We start from the raw sequence: 23,946 nt of genomic DNA, 5'->3' as shown, positions 1-23,946 counted from the left end.
ACACTGCTGCAATTGATGTTGCGCGATAACCTTACCCAGGGCAAGAAAGATAGCCTCAAGAGTGGAGGCAAGAGTCGGGGGGTGAAGAAACAATTTTTCGCCAAGGGAGTATGGCGATGCCTGTTGTCGGTGGTGAAGAGTCGCCTCACAGGTGCCACCCGCGCGTCGGACATAGCCATTGCACAGATAGTGTTGATGAACGGGTTGCACAATGGAGTGGTATACGATTGGGCGTCACTATTGGCGGATAGGATGGACGAGTTCATGACGCTGCAATACAAAAAGTTCTACACGCCGCATCACGCCATCAGATTATTCCTCGACGCAGTCCGCACGCAGATCACCTCGGGCTCACAGCCATTGGAGCCGCAGGGGCGTGTTGCACCAGACCAGCCGCCCATATTCTATTGGTCACACTTGGATGTCTTGGCACATGGCACGGAGGCACGTTTAGGCACAAAAAGAAAGAAGGCCGCCATGTCCGATACGGAGTCCGACACAGAAGAGTCTGAGGCTGACGATGCAGAAAGTAGCAGGGAGGAATCCGCAGACACCTCCCAGGTAAGCGGAGGAAGCTTCTGACTGACAGGGAGAAGAGGCGACCAATTGCCTGAAGAGGGGGTAGTGGAGTCGGCAGGTACAGTAGGGTCTACTTTAGCATCACAGGTGCAGGTCCACTTTAAACCAGCCCGCTTATCGAAGACTTGTCAGTTGGCGGTGTCGCGGTCCTTCGGGATAGTGAGTGTAGTCACCATGGTACCAGTTCCTAGCTTCGAGCAGCCTTGGGTGACGATAGCCATGACACCACCATGGGTGGAGACCTTGGCAAGTGCAGAAACTTCCATGGCCCACGATGTGCCAGAGGCTTCCATGGTGCACGAGGTGCCGGATGTGACAGGACAGGATGTGTTAGGGTTGCCCGGATATATGCAGGAGGTAATGACGGCAGCAGGTACTCTTCATGATGACCTCACCAACTGGTTGAGCCGTTACCAGATGGCACCTGTGGCACCAAGAGAGGCCACTCTATCCCCAGGGCGGACCATGTATTCCTTGGATGTCATTGATCTTGAGGAAGGGAGTTCCCCGAGCAGCAGGGCAGTTCAGAGGGTTGCCTCACCCCTTGCGGTGGTAGTAACCAGTCCGTACAGAGCAGAGGGGGTGCCTGTGGGAAGTCAGCAGGGTGCAGAGTTGGAGCAGTTTATTACCGAGATGACTCTGGGAGCACAGCGGCTTGTGTCATCTGCCACGCTCTAGGCCGATGCGACCATGGTTGAGCGGATGGAGGGGTTGTTGACCTTTGCCCGCACCGGATGCCGAGCTGAGTTTGAGAGGTGTTTTGAGTGTGCCGGGTGGCCGGACACGAAGAGCCTGGCAATGCTGGAGGCTTGGCACCTCACTGAGGGGGTTGGCGAGACCCAGATGCAGTCGTTGGTAAGAGAGGTAGAGCAAGCCTTCCGTGAAGGTTATCTGGAGCTTCGGAGGTCACAACAGAAGGTCGTGAAGGTTATCTAGAGCTTCAGAGGTCACAACAGACGGCAACCACAGTTGAGGCTTTGAGGGTGGCAGCAGTAACAACTCGAGAGGAGCTGACTACCAGGTTTCGAGAGCTAGAGGCTACCATGGCACAGAACCAGACAGCGATGGACACTTTAGTAGCAGAGAAGTCTGCCTTGCTGATACAGTTGGAAGAGGAGAGGGCCTCGAGGGAGCTGTTGGAGACTCGGTTGGTCAGTGCCCTGGAAAGTGTGGACAAGAAGGATAAGGAGGTGCTCGAGGCAGCCTATATGGTTAAGATTGCTATGGAGAAGCTGATGGTCGCGGAACGGGATCTCAAGAGGACGACGGAGCAGGTGTATGAGCTCCGTGGGCGCTTGGCGTCCACTGCTACACCAACACCGGCGCCTTCTTCATCAGGGACGCCTTCTGCACGCACTTAGTTTTTTTTCTTCTCAATTTTTGCGAGCTCCATGTATTCTCCATTTTGTTGTAAGTTGCCTGGAGATGACTTTTCTTTTTTGGGGGGGATGATGTTAGCCGCATTATTGTATACGGGAATAAGACTAGTTAATTAAGTCGTAATTGGGTTTGTTAGTTGGCAACCGAGGGGTGGCAGTTGCGGTGCGACGGTTGGCGCTCGCACCCCCTCAGTATCTTTATATACTTCGGAATGTAACTTGCAACTCACGAATTATGAATGGAGTAACATATCTGATACTTGTCTGATATCTATGGCATTGTTCTGCATTACGTACTTTATGCTTTAAGTATTCACCCGAGAGGGTAAACAGGGGCGATGTGTGAAAATGTCACAACAAATATGAATTATGTGGGATGACATTGTTTAAGATAGTGAGAAGCATTGAGAAGAGGTTCAAGGTCCTTATATCGAAGGTGGTGCAAATCCAAAATTTCTTTCTACGAACAATAGGAAATCTATGTCTACTCAAGATGCTTTCAAATTACTTCACACAAAAAAATCCTCCTTTCTACAAGAGTGCTCTAACATAGCCAAAGCTAAGAAGGCACTAAAATTCTTGGCAAAGGTCTAGGCAAAAGAGAACATGATGCGTGTAGACCCAATTGTAGTGGATTGTTCTAGCTTCTTCATCACTTTTGATATAAGCTTTTTGTTATGATCTAGGTCTACGGTTGGGGCATTTTGTAACAATAAGCCCTATAGTTTAAGTTTGTGAAGATTTAGTCCAATATGTCATTAGGAAAAATAATGTCCTAGATAAACTGAATCTCAATTCTTCTAATAGAACTCTAAACCCTTTCCACTCTGCATGAAAGACTTCCAAGTTCTAAAGTAATCATTTTGTTTTTTGCTACATGAATATTGGGAATGGGCCCTAGTCCCTCGAATGATAAAAAAAATAGGATTCCCAAAATCTATAAGAGTAGATTCAATGCTATTGAAAACGTATTAAGAAGTTTTGATGTCACTATTTGCATAAATAGGTTTTACTAACCCATACACCTTTAGAATATTGTAGCAATTCACTTAGAAAGGCCCCTTTGCCTTAAATTATACAACCCATTACTTAGTATTGTTGCTTGTATGTTTTCCAAAATTTAGAGTCTTGGACACCCCAATAATTCAACCTAAATTGATTTTACATTACAAAAAGCATTAGCACTAGGTATCTTTTACCATAATCACATAGCCCCATGTAAAAAAAAATCATGGGAAAGGAATATTATTCAATGATAAGATAATTTATGTATAATTTTAAAAGTTTCTATCCACCAACCAACCTCATATTATTTCTAACAACTTTCACATAGCCTTAAAAGAAATCAGAATGCTACTTTAGCCCCTATGCCATTGGTTGTGGTATTAACTAGTATAGATCGTAGCAGCCATAATCTTTTGGAGAAAAAATCAGCAATCCAAAAGTAAAATATATTTTAAGTCAAAATTTAAACAAGAAAATTTGGATTTAAAAATTAAGAAATCATAAAAAAATGTAGAACAAGAGGAAAAACTTGTTTTTGAAATCTGAAGGTATTTCAAAAGCATAGAGCTATACTATGTCACAAGGTTCGCCGAATTTCGGCAATGAAATTTGAAATTCGACGAACTTCAAAAACTTACTAAAAATTCGTAAAAATTCGCTTCATATTCCTATTAAAAAAATGGCGTACTATTTTTAAATAAGAAATATTTCATAAAAACGCTTTCTTGAGGTTTTATCCGGCTTTTCAAGGGTTCAAAAAAAATGTTTTTGGGCTTCTTTAGGGTTCATCGAGAGTTTCTCTACCTTCCTTAGGGTTCATCAAGATTTTTTTGTCATGGTCCGATGAAATCTTTCCCATCTTTTTTTCTACTAGCATACAAACATTTCGAAGTATGGCAGCATTCAAAATTTGGATTGGTTTATTGAACTGATTCTTATCTCCACAAGCTTTTCTAGAAATTTTGCAACGATTTGTATGGCGCATGGGTACCTGTCGGGCAATCAATGTGTCGAATAAAAACTAAGGCAACCGAAAACACCAAATCTTTACTATTATTAATTTAAGAATTCATTACATTTTATTCTTTAATATTCAATACAATTTTATTTAAAGTTCAATATTTATAATTTATTAATATAATATAATATATGTTTAAAATGTTATATGTAAATTTTCATATTTTTAATCTATTAATATAATATTTTATATGTTTAAAATTTAATATTATTTAATATATAAATTATTAATTTAATTTTAATGGTGATTTTGCTCTTATATATGTATCACAAGTTATATATGTGATATTCTAAATCAATTTATAATTTTACACTATAAATATGTATATATTTATAATATTATAAGTTTTGTATATTTGTCAATTTTAAACTATTTCAATCATTTTGTGAACATATTATTTATATATGCTTTTTGAATTGAATTAATATAAGGCGAATTTAATCACATTTTTTTTCAAATTTTTTCCCCTTGCCTAACTTCATCTGAATTTTATTGTTGCTGAACTCGAACTCAAACGTTGCGACATAGGAGATATATAGAGAATATAAAATTGATATTTTAGGCCATTAATTGTGTAATATAAAGTTTTGTCGTTTATGTTCATATCATCAATTACATTGCATTGCACGATGCATACTTCATAGTGCATAAACTAAAACTTGCACCATAAGGAGGTTCAAGGGTTACCCCATAGAAAAGTAGTTGTAAGTTAATATGTGATGGAGGTATATTGTTTATTGTGTATATAATTTTGTAGTATGGCTTTGAGATATCTACAATATATTATGAAACAATAGAAAAATATTTGAATTACAGATAAATAAACTATAAAAAGATTTGTGATTTATATGCAATATTGAACACAAGTTATTTCAGATTTTATAGCTCAAGTTTGAAAACATGCTTCAGAACCAGAAATTCAGAATCAAAATTCACCATTTCAATAACAGATATGGTAACTCATAAAAGACTCAACAAAGATGAGGTTTTAAAAATTGCCGATGATGCTGATTGGGCCTTGAACATGTAAACAAATAAACTTGCCAATGAACAAAACTATAATCGTCCAAGCAACAGGAATAATGCAAGATACTTGGTCACATATGCATATTATGATGACCTAACCAGTAACAAGCATAAGCTTTATTGTCAAACAGAGTGAACCCTACATCCTATAACATAGTATCATAGGATTACTTGCACTATTGAAACTTCATGTAATCCTTCAAACTAGTGTGCTGCAAACATTGTGGATTTTGTGTATACATTATGTAATGTATTTATAAACATTGAGGCAGCAAAGACACTAGAGGCAATGATGCAGTTGGCAATAAAAACTAAACAAAATATCTGCCAAAGATGAAACCAAATCAAATATTCACCTACAAAATGGTCTGCATTTACTAGCCAGAGTTTTCATTACAATTGGCAATTTTCTTATTGGAGACTCGAAATAACATCAAATAGGCATAGAAATTAATTGATTAATTAATTTCATTTTCCATCCAAATATTGTCAAGCACGCCTAATCAATTGTTGACTTGTGAATAGACAAATGATACCTAGTCTTGAAGAGACTTCAGACTATAGAATAGCATATTAATGCCATAGTTGAACTACTCACCAAAACCAAAAACTTGCTAAGGCCCGAAAAAAAAACTCGAGAACTTAAAAAACTACTTAAATTTAATTAGAAATGCATTAGGGCACATATTAGGGCAACTTATCTTGCCGTAGGGGAAACAATATGTTGAAGGCTATGTCCTTGAATACTTCGCTGTTCTAGATGAAGTTCACTGTTACTGTGAATGGATTCGGCAGCCTTGAAAGGAAGTTCGCCAGCCTTGTATGATGTTCGCTCAGCCAAGAATGATGTTCGCCCAGCCAAGTATGATGTTCACTCAGCCAAGAAAGTAATCAGGATGAATTCGCTGGACTGAAACACTAATTCGCTTGACAAAGGCAGATCGCTGATCAGTAGACAGAGATAGTTCGCTGTATGTGAATTGGTGTTGAATGATTACAAATCAACTTGTATATATATGCCTCAATGCCTCCTAATAGACCTTAGCTCGGCCTTATTGTTTTGGCGCCAAGAATAGGATCAGACCTATAAATTACAAGTTATATTCATATAGGTCTTGTCCAATACAATTACAAGTTACATATAGGTCTTGCTCAATTACAAGTTACATGTGACGCCCAATCAGGGCCAAACTTAAACAATGTTTACATATCAAATTGAACCATTAATATGTCTAAGGCCGACAGGCCACTTAGCCATCAAGTGTACTAGGTCAGTCCTAGAAGGATCCGACCTAGCTACACATCAACATGCTCCCACTCGAATTTGAAGTCTCTTGCCAAATGACTGAAATACATGGCTCTATTACTAGTTGTTAGGGTTTTGGCAAACTAGAGCAAAAAAAAATATTAAACATAATGCAAAATAAGAGAGGCAAAAAATACATCACAATAACACAAAGATTTAATGTGGTTCATGCAATGTGGGCTACATCCACCAGAGAAACAGTCATCCACTTCTTTTCTATTATCTAGTGAAGAGAAAATTACAATATGATGATATTTCATATCACACAACCACTTATTTATCAATCCTTTTGGCAGTGTACAAAGGTTGGTTTATATGCCAAAATCTATGTTACCCCGAGTTTCCAGGACGGGGACGGCAAGGTACAGGGGTATGTGTTTCCGAGACTGTAATTTTTTTGGTCAATTTTGGGGATGGCTAGGGGATGGCAAAGGGGACGGCTATATAAATATATAGGGAAATTTAAAACATTCATATGAAAACATGGATAAAGCATGCATATATGCATTATTGAACCTTAACATATAAGAACTAGCAGAGTTCTTATGCCAAATTTGTGTTAAATTAAGAGTCAAAGTCAAATTGCTTATAGAATTCATTGTCAATATGCAGAATTTATGGGGATGTCCCCTAGGAGTCCCCTATCCCTGGGACGTCCTCAGGACGGGGACACCTAAAAAAAATACCGGGGATGCGTCCCCAGGTAACATAGGCCAAAATAGTAGCCAACTCCTTTGCTAAATAATGGGCATTTTTTTAGCTTCAAGCGTTGCCCCCAAAACCCTTGATTGGGGTCACTACCCCCAACAGCCCCCGTTGGGCAAGTTACCCCCAAACCCCTACTACAGGCTACACCCTTGGACCCTTGCCCCGAGTGGATGAGCCCACAAGGCCCACAAGAGGGGCTCCACCGTTAATTGATTTGGGGCGAAAATGTGGCTGACAAAGTCGCCAAAATTTAAGTCCAGTAGCATGATATATAGCCACATACCAGCATTTTCCACACTTTAAGAGATTTTTGAGTCCAAATATTGTGCCTATAAAGCATGAATACAAGAAACTAGGAATTCTAATTCTAGAAGAACCTCTCACTCTTTAGTTCCTACAATTAACCAGTCTTACAAGGATTTTCAAAGACATCAAATAAAAAAGCTCTCCAAATTTTAGGGATATGTTTTGAAAGGTGAAACTAAAGACATGTACAATGACAGAAGATGTCTACACTTACTCATGATCATTGTCATATTGCCTAATACATTCTAACAAAATCTTAGTAATTTGTTGCAATAAGTTGCATCAGTGATTTATCACATCTTTATGGCAAATATGTGAATGCATTTATCCCAATGCACATCCTAAAATAATGAGTTCGTTCTTTGCCATTAGTGCCTTCATAAACAATTCCTTTTAGATAACTGAAATGTATTTCCTTGGAGTTTTGGGTTACCATATTACGAGCCAATGAAAGCTTCTTTTCTCCTCCCCAAACATGGATGCATATAGGATTGTACCACAAAGAATAATTGATTCTAGGATGGCCATATAAGTGCACCACAACATATGAAATGCACTCCTTAGTTCTTATGCATGCTTATGCCATGGATAGAAGGAATATAAGTAGAATGGATATGGCAGAGTTGGTTGGAGTTATTAATTAACAAAACCCAAATGCCATCGGGAAGTTAGCAATAAACATTAAAAGGCACCTACTGAAGATTGCTATGAGAGATTTGGTGGCACCTTTACTCCAATCATTGCCTTAAGGGCTCAATAGGATTGCTAATTTGCATACATCTGTTAGAGCTTGAGTAGCAATGCATTGTATAAAAATGAGATCAAGAGAATTTTTCGTTTCTTAACAAAAGATTCAATTTTCAGAAACATCTTTAAAATAACAAAAATTTAGGGCAGCATCTACCAACCTTTGCCTCTGAGGTCCCAAAGTTTACCTATCACACAAAATAACATGTCAATACCATGTTTATACAAAATTGAGACATTGTAAAAATCTTAAAAATTGAAAAACAAAAGGAGAAAAAAAATATATATCATCACAACTTACCACACAAAATGTATATGATGGAACAACTGTTGTTTTATAAATAGCACCTGCAATCAGTTTCATAAATACATTTATAAAATTTGTATTGAGATGTTATGTTTATGATCTGCATTGAGATGTTATGTTTATGATCAGAATAATATACATATTCCCAAAAACAGGTCAACAAAATATAAATTAATCTAACTTTATTCAGAAGCAAACACTGCAATCAATGAGATGTTTAAAATAAAACAATCAAATAAAAAATGCGTTTTCACCATACAACCAAACAGCTAAGGAAGTTTGTAATATCTAAATTATGGACCTTTTGTGATCACATAGATCAAATGGGATTCACCAATTTCAAATAAGACCTTCCTTGGTACATGAATTATTCAGTTATTAATGTTAAGAATTTAGGTTGTTGTGACCCTTCATTTTAATTGGTGAAGGTCCATTGTTGCCTACAACTGAGAATTTTCCATTGAATGCACTATAACAGTCAGAACAAAACAAGATTGCAGAAGGTGAGAACAACACGATGAGAAGAGGACTCATTAACAGATTGGCTTCACAGGGTAGTTACCAAGCAAGGCCAGATGGTATTCCATGGAGAAGATATGGAATTGTATATTTATCTGTAGAGGCCTGAAGTGGATCAATTTCAGTTGGTGTGACATGTTAAAGCCCAAACGCACTCAAACAAGACACTCATATCACAATCCAAGAGATAAGAAGCCAAAGCAAATGTCAAGTATCAGTCATAAACAGAGTTGCAATAGAGCAAACCAGTAGGTCCTGAGCATATCAGTGTATAACACAGGTTTACTACTGAGGGGGCGGGGAGGCATGAATCAGTAGTAAATAAAACTTCAATCTTTATCAAATTAATTCTTAAACAACTTAACTTTAAATGAGCTTCAATCTGAAAACTGAAAGGAATGAAAAGAGATCCACAATAAAGACAATGCACAAGATTTATGTGGAAACCCAGGATGGGAAAACCACGGTGAGAACGCTGCTAAGATCTACTGTACTAATCCAACGTCATGATTGAAACTTTAATTACAAAACTTAAGGGCACCAACACTAAGGAGTCACCAAACCCCTATCTATATGAGCACCAACCCTATCAAAGTTCTTATGAGAGCACCAACCCTCCGAGTACACAATACAATGACTTAAGCACCAACTCCAGAAATAACTCAGTTACAAGGTATGATTGTTATTCTTGTTGAGACATGGACCAGCTAGGACTCGAACTTAGGACCTTCCATACGCTGCTGGAGTGCTCTACCACTGAGCTACTGGCCCCTCTTGGACCAGTCCATCGTTGGTCCGGGTGTGGCTTATTTCCAACACCAACACCCCCCCTTAAGCCACACCTCTCGTGTGCTTGGGGCTCCTAGCCTGGACCTGACTCTGATACCATGTTGAGCAATGGACCAGCTAGGACTCGAACCTAGGACCTTCCATATGCTGCTGGAGTGCTCTACCACTAAGCTACTGGCCCCTCTTGGACCAGTCCATCGTCGGTCCAGGTGTGGCTTATTTCCAACACCAGCAATTCTTTTGGATTCAACCGTGTAAATTTTAGTGTTGCCAACGTTCCAAATCAACCACCATAATCCATCATCAGGGCAAACGAGCAAGTGAGAGAGCAAGAGAACAGAATATGAGGATATTAGCAGACCTACCTAGAAGATTAAAAAGATGGAAGAACAGGCACAAGGACAGAGGCACAAAGAACTAGAAGGATCCAAAAAATATAAATAAAATAAACACCAAAAAAATAACCAACAAATGACACAAAAACAACAAAGAAGAGGAAGAAAAAATAAACAAAACAAAGCAAACTGAATGCAAAAAAGAAGAAGAATATATATATATACCCCCACACAATGCACGCATATGCATAAGCATATAAGAGTATATATGAATATACATCAATGTATATGTGTATGTGTATCATGAGGATATATATATATATAAAGGTGCGTGAGCGCAACAAAGCAAACAGAAAAGAACCAAGAAACAAAAACACCAAAAAAATTATAAAAGGAACAAAACAAACAAACAAAGAGAACAAAAAAACAACAACAAGAATAAAAAGAAAAAAGGGAAATAAAAGAAAGTATATACATACATACATACATAATATATATATATATATATAACAAGTATAAATCTATATTAAAAGAACCAAAGTAAAAAGAAAAAAGAAAAAAAACAAACACAAGATCAAAAAAACAAGGATAAACAAAAACAAAAAAGGGGGAAAAAAAACAAAACAAAGAAGAAAGAAATACCAACCAAGGAAGACAAAGAATGTAGGAGGAAAACAAGGGGACCAAAACACCAGACAAGAAGAAAAAGACACAAAGGGAAGGAGAGGAGATAGGAAATGGGGAAGAAAAGATGAGACGAGAGAAAAGAGGCCCAGAAGGATGAAGGAAAAGGAAAAGGATTAAGGGGAAGGGCAAGGGGATGACATGAGGAGGCGAACAGGACCAAGTGGAGCGGGAGAACTAGGTTTCTTAAGATGGTTTAGAAGGGGGAGCCAAGAGAAGCTTAAATTCCAACCCCCATCTCAGTAGAGGTTGGAAGGGTGATTATGGATTTCAAAGGCCTCTTTGAGCTTCCTTCTAAAGTAGTTGTCCTCAACCGCAACAATTTGGATGTCCTCTATAGGGATGTGTTGTTTAGTCTTAGACAAGTGCTCTACAAGGGCCAATTTAAGGATCCATTCATGTCTAATGTCAGCCCAATGTTCTTTAATTCTCATGCTGATAGAGCGACCAGACTCACCGATATAAGGAGTGCCACACGAACAAGTGAGTTTATAGACACCCGAGTTGAGAAAGAGATCTTTGGGGTCTTTAGAAGGAGGAATCTGACAACTATGGGTTTTGACGGGTTTGAAGGAGCAACAAAGGCCTCTTGTATCTTTATTTTCAGATCAATTATACAAATCAACTCCAACAATCTGAAACGTTAAGACAAAAAAAAAAAATTGTACTAAATATAACAAGTCTTAATGTCAATACTCTCTGTATAACTGCAAGATAATGCACTGAAACCAATACTGAAAATTAGTGTGTTTCTGTATATCTGAAAACAAATAAAGATCTGTAAATAGAACTTTGTTTACTGTCTTCAACCTTCAAATAATCCTGTTCACATAGCTTGATCACAACTTCAACAAATCAGTACAAATGATATTTGCCACTGCTGACTCTGTTCTCGATCTGATTCTACAGAAACTTATACAGAATTCTGGAATCTGATTTTCAACGATAAAACAGACTATGTATGGCTGCTAATGATGAACTCGATTGCTATTTAATTTGTGAAAAACTGAACAAACATAGTATACCTCTCTTTTCCTTCAAAACTTAAGAAAACTTCCAATACACTGCATTCATTTCAAGTCACTCTTTGACATATCATTAATTTCTCAAACATTATAAAGGTTTTTAACATTCTCCAAGATCGTTGCAATTTGATTACAAATATGCTTCAGGTTTCTATCTTCAAAAACTCAGTCATCATTGAACATTCTTACACACACGCTATTCAAGATTGGAAGCCAATGCCATTAATGTGAATCCTTTGTCAATATTCTGAGACAATTCTTCTAACTGAGAACAGACTGAAAACAAATCTGATTGCTGAAAGACTTCAGTGCACAAATTAGAAAGTTTCTTTAATCTGAAAGCAAACCGAAATCTGTTCACTACTTAGAAAGTTTTCTAATCTGAAAACAAACATAAATCTGTTAACAGTGTAGAAAGCAATACCCTGTCATAACTGATTCTGAAAATTATAACAGTAGACTTTATCGAACTCTCTTTTGTTGACTGCAACAGGTTGCTCCTTACTAATAAAACACACCAATCACTGCTCAAAGATCTTCCTTCAGTTTGCATACTTGCACCACAAAAACATCATCAATTCATACACCATCAGCACTCTTAAATAATGTCTTCATTTATCTCATCGGTTTCAAGACAGTTAGAGATCGGTTCCAAGTAAGTTAGAAATAAGTTCCAAGTCATTTCTTGTAGTTATAATTCTTAACCCACAACTAATCATAACCAAAACTTGCGATCTGTTGATGAGAGAAATACACATTCACAGAGACTTTGTTGTTAAGAATTTGTTATCGAGTCTCCCAACTGAACAATAACTCCCAATAACTGTGGCACAATCTTTTAAGGTTGCAACCAAAACCTCAATATTATTCGTAATGCTGTGTGACTAGAATTTGATCATAATATCATTTGTATGCAAACATGAAGCAGCATCGAACACAATACATGTTCTGTTCTGAACGAAATTATTCTCTCTTTTCTCTGAAAACTTAGTACTGTGAGTATTTATCATTTTAAGATCATGTTTGAAACATATATAATGACCCTGTTTCATTTTGTGACATCAACAACAAAAATGCTAACAATCAGGATTCAAAAAACCCACTGGTACTCCCAGCCCTGCAAAATAAATAAAAGTGTGAACACTCAGAACGGACAATTGTATGACCCTGTAAACTCTCAAAATTTAGCACATTAAGCAGTTCTCAAATGTGCACACTTCATATGGAAGGTGTTGACATTTTCACACTTTGCCCCATTGCAAATGAGGACCCCCACTTTTTGCTTAGGTTAGGTGTTTTAGTTTGGTTTTAGCTAGGCAGTAGTTTCATAGTCATTAACCTTTGCTAGTGAGGGAAGAGAGTCAGACCTGAGACTTCTCATATCCATCCCTAGAGATGAATTTCCAAAACTTTGTAATGTCCCCTTCTCACTAGTTCACAGACATTCGTGGAGTTTGGCCTATTATTCAACCCTCGTAGGCCAAGGAGTTGATGGTAGGATCGTTTGGGCAGTTGCTTGTGGCTTCACAGGTTATTTTTATATGATTTTTGGTGAGATGATATATTCTCACGTATGGTGTCATGTATGAAGTCAATTGCACTTTATATTATAATGATATTTTAATATTATCTAAAGTGCAATTTAATATTATTTTATAAAAGGGACTCTTCTACAAGGAAGGCTGATCCATGTGAGAAAAAGAATAAATAGAGGGTGAGGCTCATTATTTGGACATTGATTACTTCACATCTTCTTGTGTTATTGAGCTTGTGAAGCCTAAGGTTTCTGCAAATTGACTATTCGATCTTTGGGAACGGAAACTCCCATAGATTAGCATAACTGAGGTGGTGAAAGATCCACTTAAGGGTTGCATCGTGGAGGTGATAATTCAGTCATCTCTGTGGTGCTTAATTTGAGGCCAAGGGCCATCTTGCTTGGGGTTCGATTTTGAGAAGTCATTGGAGACATTTTAGATGCTAGAGAACTTCATCGATTTTCTAAAAGGAGCTGATTGCATTGATTTTATTACTGAGTTATTATCTCAGTCATTTTCAGACTTTGTCATGGCTGAGGAAGAACCATGATTTTGATCATAGGGCCCATTTGATGCAGAGACTTCACTCCCAAATTGGAGTGCTCACTTCCTAAGGTGATATCGATGGATTTTGGTGCTTGGAAGGAGTCTTAGCAGCTGTGGATTATTTATTACAGTCTGAAGCAAGTCTGAACAGGAGCAGCTAAGGAAAGAATTCAATTTTGGGCTAGGAGGGTCACATTTGATTGGTTATTGCTTGCTTCTTCATATTCAGCACTGGGCGACTTTTCACAAGAAGTTCATTCTATAATTTTTGCATTACTAAATTAGTTATGGTTTCTTGCTGCCATAGACGGCTATATATGTATTTCTGAGTTTAAGGGGTGTATGCATGCATTTGCAAGCTTTAAGCTTGATTGATTGTACTTGGAAATTGCATTCAATAAAGGAGAAATAAGTTGCAGGCCATTATTTGATGATATGTCTATGATGATAGTAGTTGCATGCCAAGTGTTTGTGAAAATGTCTCTTGGCTGTAGGTGCACGTTTTTCATTTGAAATTCATATATATACATTGGAAAAAAATCAAAAGAAGTCATTTATGCATTGAGTCTATAGTTTAGAATCTAGATATCATTGAAATCGTTTGCAAGCATTTTTTGTGCCTTGGTGTCAATAACACGCAAAGTTATCAGACTCATAACTCATACCAGCAAGCTAAAAGATTGTATGTGATAATATTCCTTGAGCTATAAACATCAAAATTTACATCAGACCGGACAAGGGATATAACAAACTTTAAATGTCATTTCCAGCTTCTAGAAAAGGGGGTTTGTCAATGTTCTTTTGCATTGAAGGAGGTGGATGTATTGATGGCAAACACAGAACTTTACAAAGTGAAGAAAGTGCAATTATGACAGGAAGGACAGACACAAGTAAAGGAAATCAGCGAATAAACTGTCAAGGAAAGAATTTCCTCCTATACCTTGCAAATTTGCTCCTTTCAAGGAATCATTGCTAAGGGTAAATAATCAAGGAAATATGGTAGATAAACACCAAGGCTTCACAAGGCAGGAAGGAGGTCGAAATTTATAAACTTGCTCTACAAAATAGAAGATTCAAAAGAAGGTTCAAAACATTGCAACATAAGTGAAGGTTTAAGATTGCACAAGGGTGATAAAGAAATGTTTTCACAATCTTGAACTTCCTCCAGAAATCCAAGAATCATTGCTAGTACAACAAGGAAGTAATCCGGGGAAAAGGAATTTCAAGATCAAGGAAAATCAATGAAGAAGATGTCGAAAAACACATTTTGCAACATGTTCCACTATTCGAGTACATCAAGGGAAAAGGCAAATTTGTGACATGAGGATGATAGCAAAATCAAGGACTATCAAGAGGGAGGAGTCAAAATATCCAAGTAAATGCATCACAAAGAAGAAAGAAAGTTCCCATACATGGAAAAGGAAAAGAGAAGCATTATATTTAATCAAAGCTAGTGACTTGATCACTTAGGGTTGATACAATTTGGGAATATGTCCCACTATCTTCATCATATTGGGCAATTGGAAATGTTGAGTATCAAGAGATATGCCTCGATCACAAACACTTTGTGATGTTCTACCTATTGGGAATGTTGAGGTGGCATCCTAATCATCATCCAACCAATCAAAAGATTCCAAGTCAGCACATCCAAATGCATTCAACCTGACTCATCCAAGGTGGAGCAAGTGACAGATGGCAATTTATAAAATATTGTTTTATGTACCTAACCTCAACTCTCATTGGTTAAAAATCAAGATGGACATGTGCCCAATTCATTAAATCATTTCATTAGCCAAAGCAGAGTTTGTTGTAACAAACCCTAATTAGGGTTTTATTGTAAAATCTTGGCCATTAATTTGAGAACCAATCTGAGCCGTTGAAATGTAATGAGCTATCTATATAAGGCTCAAGCCTCTCATTTGTGAAGGTTAATAGTGGATACTTAGAAAATAGTTAGTAGCAGAAGGAAATTAGAAGTAGCAGTACAGTAGGAGAAAAAGGAGATTGTTGCCAAGACTTTGTTCCAAGAAACATATTATTTTCATTGAAGATATGGTGAATTTCATGTGTTGATTCAACATTTTGCATGGTCCCTACTTCTCATTTGTTTTAATGTTGATTAGATGGATGAAAGATCTTGTTGTTGTTAAATGGTGAAACCTATGTTCATACCATTTGGAGTCTGTTGATTGCAAATTGCAATGCATGGTCAAAGTGAACTTGATTAAAAAGCTCAACTTCAATCACTGTATGGTCATTGTTCATAATGTTGGTGTGCATGGGTGATATGAAAATCATTTGTTTATCCTTAGGAGATTGCACCTTCTTTGTGTAGTTGTTCAAACATGACGAAGCAAAGCTTGGTTTGGTTGCACCTAATCAACATTCATTTCTTGCATTCTTAGAGTAGCAGAGTCTTTCTCAACCCTTTATCTTTTGGCGCTTTTTTTCAAGCAAATTTGAGATTCCACATTCCAGCAAGTTCAAGTAAAACATAAGTCCCCTTGTGATTCCAGCAAAATCGTATCAAAACACTGAGTCTATCCACAATATAAAATCAAGACCTGACTATCAGAACTTGGAGTCGTCTCGGTTGATCACATAGTTTAGCATCCAAGAGGTCTGTGTTCAACAGAGGATAGAATACTTAGTATTTTGTTATGTGTTGCATGGTGTCATAAAAAACACATCAACAAAAGGGGACCTTAAACAGATATAGCTAAGCCCAACATACCCACTGCAAAAACCCAGCTTTATCAGGCAGGCAAAATTGACAGCTTCTATGACAGTATGAGAACAACACCACCTGTCATGGAACAAGAGGTGATCCCGTGCCCAGCTGTTGAGATGAAATATTGTTTGGAGACTTGTGCAATTATTTGGTAACTTTTGTAACATAAAAATGCATGCTAAGAGAGTAGTTTGGCATCTGGGTTTTGAGTATCACTTTGCAGCTGTGCCGAAAGTGTTGTAATATTGTCTGAGTCATGATATAGCACAAATGAAGCAAGGCGATCATTATAGAGATCACATGTGTGGGATGGAGATGGCAGGGGATGGAGGGACATGTTTACAAGACAGTAGGGGACAGAAGGCCTTATTTTAGTGGATGACATTTAAAAATATACAGAAATTTTTTTAAATATAGGATATTGCAATTATTCATATATAAGGAATTCATTATATACATTAATGATTATAGAATCATATTGCTAGTCCAGCAACTTGTAATATAATTAAGATTCATAGTATTCTGTAATAACCACCCTAGATTTTTTGTATTTTCTTTTGCCAATGAGGAATCAATAACATAAACTTGCCAAACAAGGATACACTACTGTCATAAAGTTCTGACATAACAAATCAGCATTCATACAACTGTTGTTACAATTGTTTTTGATGGCAAATCATTCACATAGAGATGCCAATACAAGAAATAAGCATGATAGTGAGATGCCCACTAGGTAATACCTCAAATGAAGGGTGGAAATAGACAATTACAGGTCTGCATCCATAGAAAATAAACTTCTACAGGTCTGACACACCTGTACTTGAAGCTTCAGGTCTACTGTCCGATGTTGCAGGGAAAATCAGCAATGAAAACCTCCTTCCAACACCTCCCAAGGTTTCTAGATAACATCATAATCACCCAACAATGTCCCAACACCCCCAAAAGGCAAGAAGATGACAGCTACTTGTCTGAAAACAGGTCTAAAACACTTTTGTTGTACACCATAGCCAGTGTTACAAGACTCGCCTAGACTAAACTAGTCCAAAGGTGACCAAGCTAAACGAGACCCAGGGATCCAAGACTCGGGTCTGGGAAATACTTGGCAGACTCACAAGACTCAGGGAGTCCCAAGCCTCAGACTCTGCTGCACAGGCAGAGAGAAAAGTCAGCAAAAAAAGAAAAAAAAAAAAAAAAAACCACTTCTAACTCAAAACAAAAGCACTTAAAATTGTTCCCTCAACCCTAAATAGTCATTCATTCTGTTTTCAAGCACAAGGGGGAGAGAAAAAGAACCTTTTGAGCAAAGATTATATGCCATTGGAGAAAAAACCAGTAGATTGATTGAGGACAAAACAGTGATTGGAGGTCACTCAAGGGCAGGTTAGTAGCTTCCATTGACATATCTAGAGGAGCTTAAGAAGGATTTGGAGGAGGCCACCACTAATTTGGAGCTACATTTCTTCATTTTTGGAGCAAATTTGAAGAAGTTGTTATTTTTTGTTGTTTTTGTTCATTAATTTCAAATTTCCATTTTGTTTTGCATTTGTTTTATTTTATTTCATTTGAGTTAATAAAAAAAACAAAAAAAACCCTAGCTATCAAATAATCGAACTCTAGCTGTCAGTCTAAATGTTAATTCTTTTTCATTTTAAATTTATCGCAGCTGACTATTCATTTATAAATTGATTCGAATTTTCAAGCATGATGTTTGCCCCAGTTCAAAAGGATCCTTGTTCTACACATGCCATCCGTAGGATCTAAAAGGTGAAGTAACATGTTTTCATTGCAAAACAAAATACAATAGGGGAGGTATTAACCAGTTGAAGTATCACCTTGCACACATACCATTGCATGATGCTAAACCATGCACAATAACATCCCTTGAAGTTGTACATGAGGTGCAATGTAAACATGATACTTTTGGGCAGCAAAAAGAATTGAAAAGGAGGGATGATCATCCACTACCAATAATGATGCCATCATCCACATAATTGACAAGAAAAATGATGTCATTACCAGAACTCTTGACATACAAGTTGCAAACCGAAGGACTTCTCTGAAAGCCCTATTCAACCGAGTATTGATCAATCTTGATGTACCATGCCCTAGGGGCTTGTTTTAGATCATAAAGAAACTTCACAAATTTGCGTAACTAGTGCTCTTTGCCTGCAACCTTGAAACCTTGAGGCTACGTCAAGTAGACCTCTTCCTCAAAATCACCATTGAGGAAGGCACTCTGAACATCCATTTGATGGACTTTCTAGCCAGACTATGTTGCAATGGCTAGAACCAGTCGGATGGTGCTCATCTTTGTTGTGGGAGCAAAGGTTTCCTCATAGTCGACACCTTATTTCTATGATAAGCATTTAGCCACCAACCGAGGTTTGTACTTATCAAGTGTTCCATCAGCTTTGTACTTCACTTTATAGGCCCATTTGCAGCCAATGGGTTTCTTCCCTGGTGTAAGATATGACGGAATCCAAGAGTTATTCTTAAGAAGACTATGATGTTCAGCTTCCATAGCCTTTTCCCATTCGAGTATTCCTTTTGCCTCTGAATAAGTCTGGGGCTCATAAACACTTTGAATGTTGGCCATAAGAGCAAAATTGACTATGTTCTTCTTCTTACTCTTGCCTCTAGAAGATCTACCCTCAACAAGCTCATCATTCCCAAACATTACCGATAAGCTTTTCCCACCACTTAGGACAGAGAGTAGAACAATTTGCTTCCAAATCAAGTGTATCAACATGACTTGGGCTGCTTGGAATAAAATCATCTAGATGTTGATCCAAGTTTTCTTAAGGAAACTCTAGTGGTACAATATCATGCCTTGGAGATTCCACAACAAGTTCAAACTCATCAAAATCCCTCCCTTCAGGTGATGCTAATAGAAGCCTAACACCTATATCTTTTGTCTGCAAAGGCTAATCTTAAAAACATTGGATGGGAGAAGTGAGCTGAAAGGGCCCACCTTCATCAAAAACCACATCTCTACTAAATGTGAGACGATCAATGTCCACATCAATCGGCCAAAAGGCTTTACGATTGTCATTGTAACCTATAAGCATTAACTTCTTACTTTTGTAACCTATAAGCATTAACTTCTGGCTTTTGGAATCCAGTTTTGTACTCTTGGCATCTGGAATCCAAACATATGTCGTTGAACCAAAACCCCTGAGGTGGCTGATTTTTGGTTTCCTCCCAGACTAACCTTCCTTAGGAGTCATCTTCTTAATGGCATGTGTAGGAGACCGATTCAGAATGTATACTGTCATATACACTGCTTCAGCCCAAAACTTTTTCGACATATTCTGGTTTTCTAGCATACACCAAGCCATCTCTATTATGGTTTCGTTCCTCTGCTCATCAACACCATTCTGCTGAGGGGTATAGGGTGTGGTGAGTTGACACTTGATACTGTGTTTAGCACAAAAATTCGTAAATTTAGTGAGACAAAATTCACTCCCATTATCTGACCTAAGAGTTATGATTTGATGTCCTGACTCTTTTTCAACTAATCGTTTAAACTTCTGAAATTCAGTAAACACATCTGACTTTGCTTTGAGAAAAACTACCCACATTTTTCTACTCAAATAATCTACAAATAGAAAAAAAAAACCTGGCACCAATGACCGATGTCGTTTTCATTGGTCCACAAACATCTCCATGAACCAGTTGCAAGACCTTGGATGCTCTCCAAGCTTGTCCATCAAAGAATGAGTTCAATGTTGCTTCCTTGCTTGGCAAACTCTGCACACACCATATGTCTACTAGTGAATCTCAAGTAAGCCTTCTACCAAATTCTCCCAAGCCAACTGAGAGAGATATGATAGGTTGAGATGCCCATACCGCTGATGCCAAAGAGTGCTTATGGAAGAACTCTTTGCAGCCATGGCAATCTCCTAAAACTCTCCAGTATCAACCAGCCTGTACAATCCATGATCTTCGAGGCCAACTGCAATTGTCTTCTTGGACTCCTTATCAACAATATTGCACTTGTGTGCACCAAAGACGACATCCAACTTCGGACAATGTCACATCCTCTGACTAACAGAAAGCAGATTGACCACACCTATAAAGACAGCATCTATGATCTACCTACTAGGATATATTAAACTAGAAGCCATGGAGGGTAATATATGGCCTACAATGGTAACATGTGAAGAGATTATTACAAAAAGTCAGACTTGGATGAAACAGCACAACTAGACAATTAGATGGTGCATTAACCAGATATTAATTTATCAATCAAAAGATATGTACAAGAAAATTTTATACGACCACGTGAACAAAGGAACTTGGAAGGAAACAACAATGCTGCCTCAAAGAATTCAACCACATATGTAAGCACCACTAAAAAGCTTAATTAAGGATCAATGTTTGTCGACACACGGTGAATTGGGAGGAATTATTATGATCGTTTGGCAATTCGAGGTAGGTAGAATAAAATAGATTTTGGCCATGAATAACCTTGCATTTAGTGTTTCCTAAAGACTCCGAGCTCAAAATAGCAGCACCTTGAGGATTCATTCTATGCCAGCACTCTTTTAAACAGCAACACTTGCAAAACTAAGGAATCTGCAGCAGTGAATTTGAATGTGCTACTTATGTTTCACTCTGTCTGCAGTTAAAATTGACATCAGAATATAGTTTTTAGTTTTAAGGTCCTCTTAACTCATTTGTTCTTTTGGATAATAATTTAATTAAAATACATTTTGTAGTTGATTTGACATTTCACTGGCTAAAAGCCACCAGCTAAAACAGTAAATTTAGAAAAAAATATAAATTAACCTACACCAAACTGAAAAGGAATATATGCTGAGGCTCAAGATCATTCTTACCTTTGAGGTCCAGCAAAATTTCATGATCATTGGAAGATGTTTTAGATACTGCCAACCGACCAATAGCACCAACATCTCCACTGAAATCTAAAGCCTCATCTTCACATTCAAGAAGTGCCTGTACAGAAATCAGTTTCAGCTGATATTACATTTAAAAGTGGAAGGCATGATACAAAGAAAACATCTAAAAACAATGGATAAAGAAAATACATCCTAACTGCAGAACTAATTGTGAACTGAGAAAAAGCATCTCACAAAGTAATAAAAAACTTTAGAATCCAAAAACGTGGCCCAGAAAAGATAGTAACGTTTGCAGTATCATATTCTGTACTGATCTCTCCCCAGTCTACTTTTCAGGTCTCACACATGTCAACACCTAGTAATGACTATGATATAGCTGGACACTCTGACCTTCAATCTGTTTAGGGAAAAATAAAGAGCTACAAAAACCCAGATCACTAGGATTTCAAAGATAATCCCGGAAAGCTGCTTTGGAGAGATAGATATATAGTATCTCGTATTTAAAGGAAATTGTACTCTTGGGCATCTGACTCAACCAAAATATATAAATATTGGATGGCCTTATTACATGACTATCCAAATATCCTGATCTTCTGCTGTAGGAGAGCTGAACCGTCCCTTCTCATAGTTCCTATTCCCTGATATGATACTCCAAAGCCTTTTGTGCAGCAGCACTCAAAACAACCTTTATGGTTTCCTTTAACTTTAATCCTGGTAACACTGAGTCACTTTCATGTTGCAAAAGAAACCTGGACAATCTGATACAAACCTTTGGAACAACTTTTCCTGAACCAATTTTATTTCTAGCTTCTTACATATGTTATGAGCAATATTCCACAGGTTTTGGGGACAGGGGGGCGCGGGGACAGGCTTCGGGAACAGGGGGGCAAAGGGCTTAAGTTTTGGGGACGGGTTTTGGGGACAGGGGGACGTGGGCCTTGGGGGGGGAAGACGCGTCCCCATGGAACACAGGTTATGAGCAACTTAGAATATGTTGGCATCACACAAATGCATATTAAAAAATTATCCTAGAGAAAGCACTAACCAAACTACTCTAAGCAAGAAAGACAGCATCAAACAACATAAAATATGTTGATGATGCTACTCGGACATGTACACTACAAATGTCAGAATATTGGTCAAAAGTTTTAATATTTACAACTTAGCAAAACTCGGCAGACCCAATTTTGATTTTGTACTCAACAATTCAGCGTATTGAAAACTATGCAAATTCATTAACCAGGTAAATCTTGGGAAAAACTCAGCATAAGCAAGTATGATTCGCTAATATATTTTTTCCGAGTAATCAGCAAGTTTTCAGTCTATGCCCATCTTATGGTGAACATTTAACTTTTTATTTTGAAATAACATATCTAGTGGCAGCTATGATGATAGAAACAGCTTGCCATCGTTAGTGTAGATTTTTATTTCCTAGTTGGTTAATTATTTTCCTATTCCTAGGTTTTTCTTACACTTTTAATTAAACTTGCTTAAGATTAATCGAGTATTATTGTGAGTGGTGCAAGGTGTTGGCATCTTCCATTGGATTTACACTTGACCATTTAAGCTATTGTGGTGGTCTCTTCCAGTTGGTCGTATTTGCCACCTCTCCCCTCCCATTTTCTAAATATACTCACTCCTAGCTAGTCTTGGTAATCTAATCTATTGCATTGTAATTGCATTCTGCAATTATTTGCTCTTGCATTCTCCTAATGCTATTTTGCTTTTGCAGCATTTGCATTTCTCTCTTTGAGACTAACTCTATGTTGTTGTTTTGATCTTGTATCATTTACATTCATAGTTTTATTTCAATTCATTTGCAGTAGGTATTTTGGATTATTCATTTTTTCAAATTCCAACATTGTACCAAAGCAATTCTAGTGCAAGAATATATCTTACTTTCCTTATTTGGGAGATTTGGGAGAAGGACTAATAAGTTTTATGTAGGTTCCTACAATCCCAGTATGCTCTTCTCTTGTATTTTAATATAAGCTGGATAATCAGAAAAGTTTGAGGAAAAATTTTAAAATTTGGGGTTTTATGCAAATATTTTGTAAAATCTAGGTGTTTGCAACATTATGATAATCTTGGTGGCATTTTCAGTTGTTCCATAGCATTCAGAAGGCTCAAGAAAGTCAGATTTGACTTTCGTTTGACCAAAATCAAAGCACAGAAAATTAGACACACTTTTTAGGCATTTTCATTTTTGCATCAGATTTCTATCCTCTACAAGTCAAATCAAAAAATAATTCCTAGATTTTATTCTCAGCCCCAAGAAACCATCTGGGTGTCTGTTAGATTTTGCAGATACTTAGCAGATCTAGCAAAAAATTGTTGTCCAAAAAGCGTCACACGGCCATTTTTCAATTGGTTGAAGGTTGAATTTATTTCATTTTTTCATCTACTAGTTGCTGTATTGAAAAATGCTTTCTAGGTTTTGTTCATGGCATCAAAATATTTCTGGGTTTCTGTTACCTTCTGCATACATTGAGTAGATTTTTTTTAAATCAAATTCGAAGTAAAACTTTTTATGCTAGAA

General features: G+C 37.4%; 1 protein-coding gene across 1 annotated transcript in view; it reads right to left on the bottom strand.

Annotated features, from left to right (window-relative positions):
* The window catches only part of LOC131060536 (DNA-binding protein BIN4), a 180,178-nt gene that overhangs the window by 122,727 nt on the left and 33,505 nt on the right, over nt 1-23,946 (bottom strand). The window contains exons 6-8 of the mRNA XM_057993787.2: nt 21,387-21,504; nt 8,376-8,422; nt 8,236-8,262 (exon numbers count right to left, since the gene is read on the bottom strand). Coding sequence (XP_057849770.2) covers nt 8,236-8,262; nt 8,376-8,422; nt 21,387-21,504 — 192 coding nt within the window. The remainder of the gene's footprint in view (nt 1-8,235; nt 8,263-8,375; nt 8,423-21,386; nt 21,505-23,946) is intronic.

Source organism: Cryptomeria japonica, chromosome 2, assembly GCF_030272615.1.
Source record: "Cryptomeria japonica chromosome 2, Sugi_1.0, whole genome shotgun sequence".
NCBI classification, from domain to species: domain Eukaryota; kingdom Viridiplantae; phylum Streptophyta; class Pinopsida; order Cupressales; family Cupressaceae; genus Cryptomeria; species Cryptomeria japonica.
Note: the sequence above shows the minus strand (reverse complement) of the source record. Positions and strands in the feature narration are given on the sequence as shown.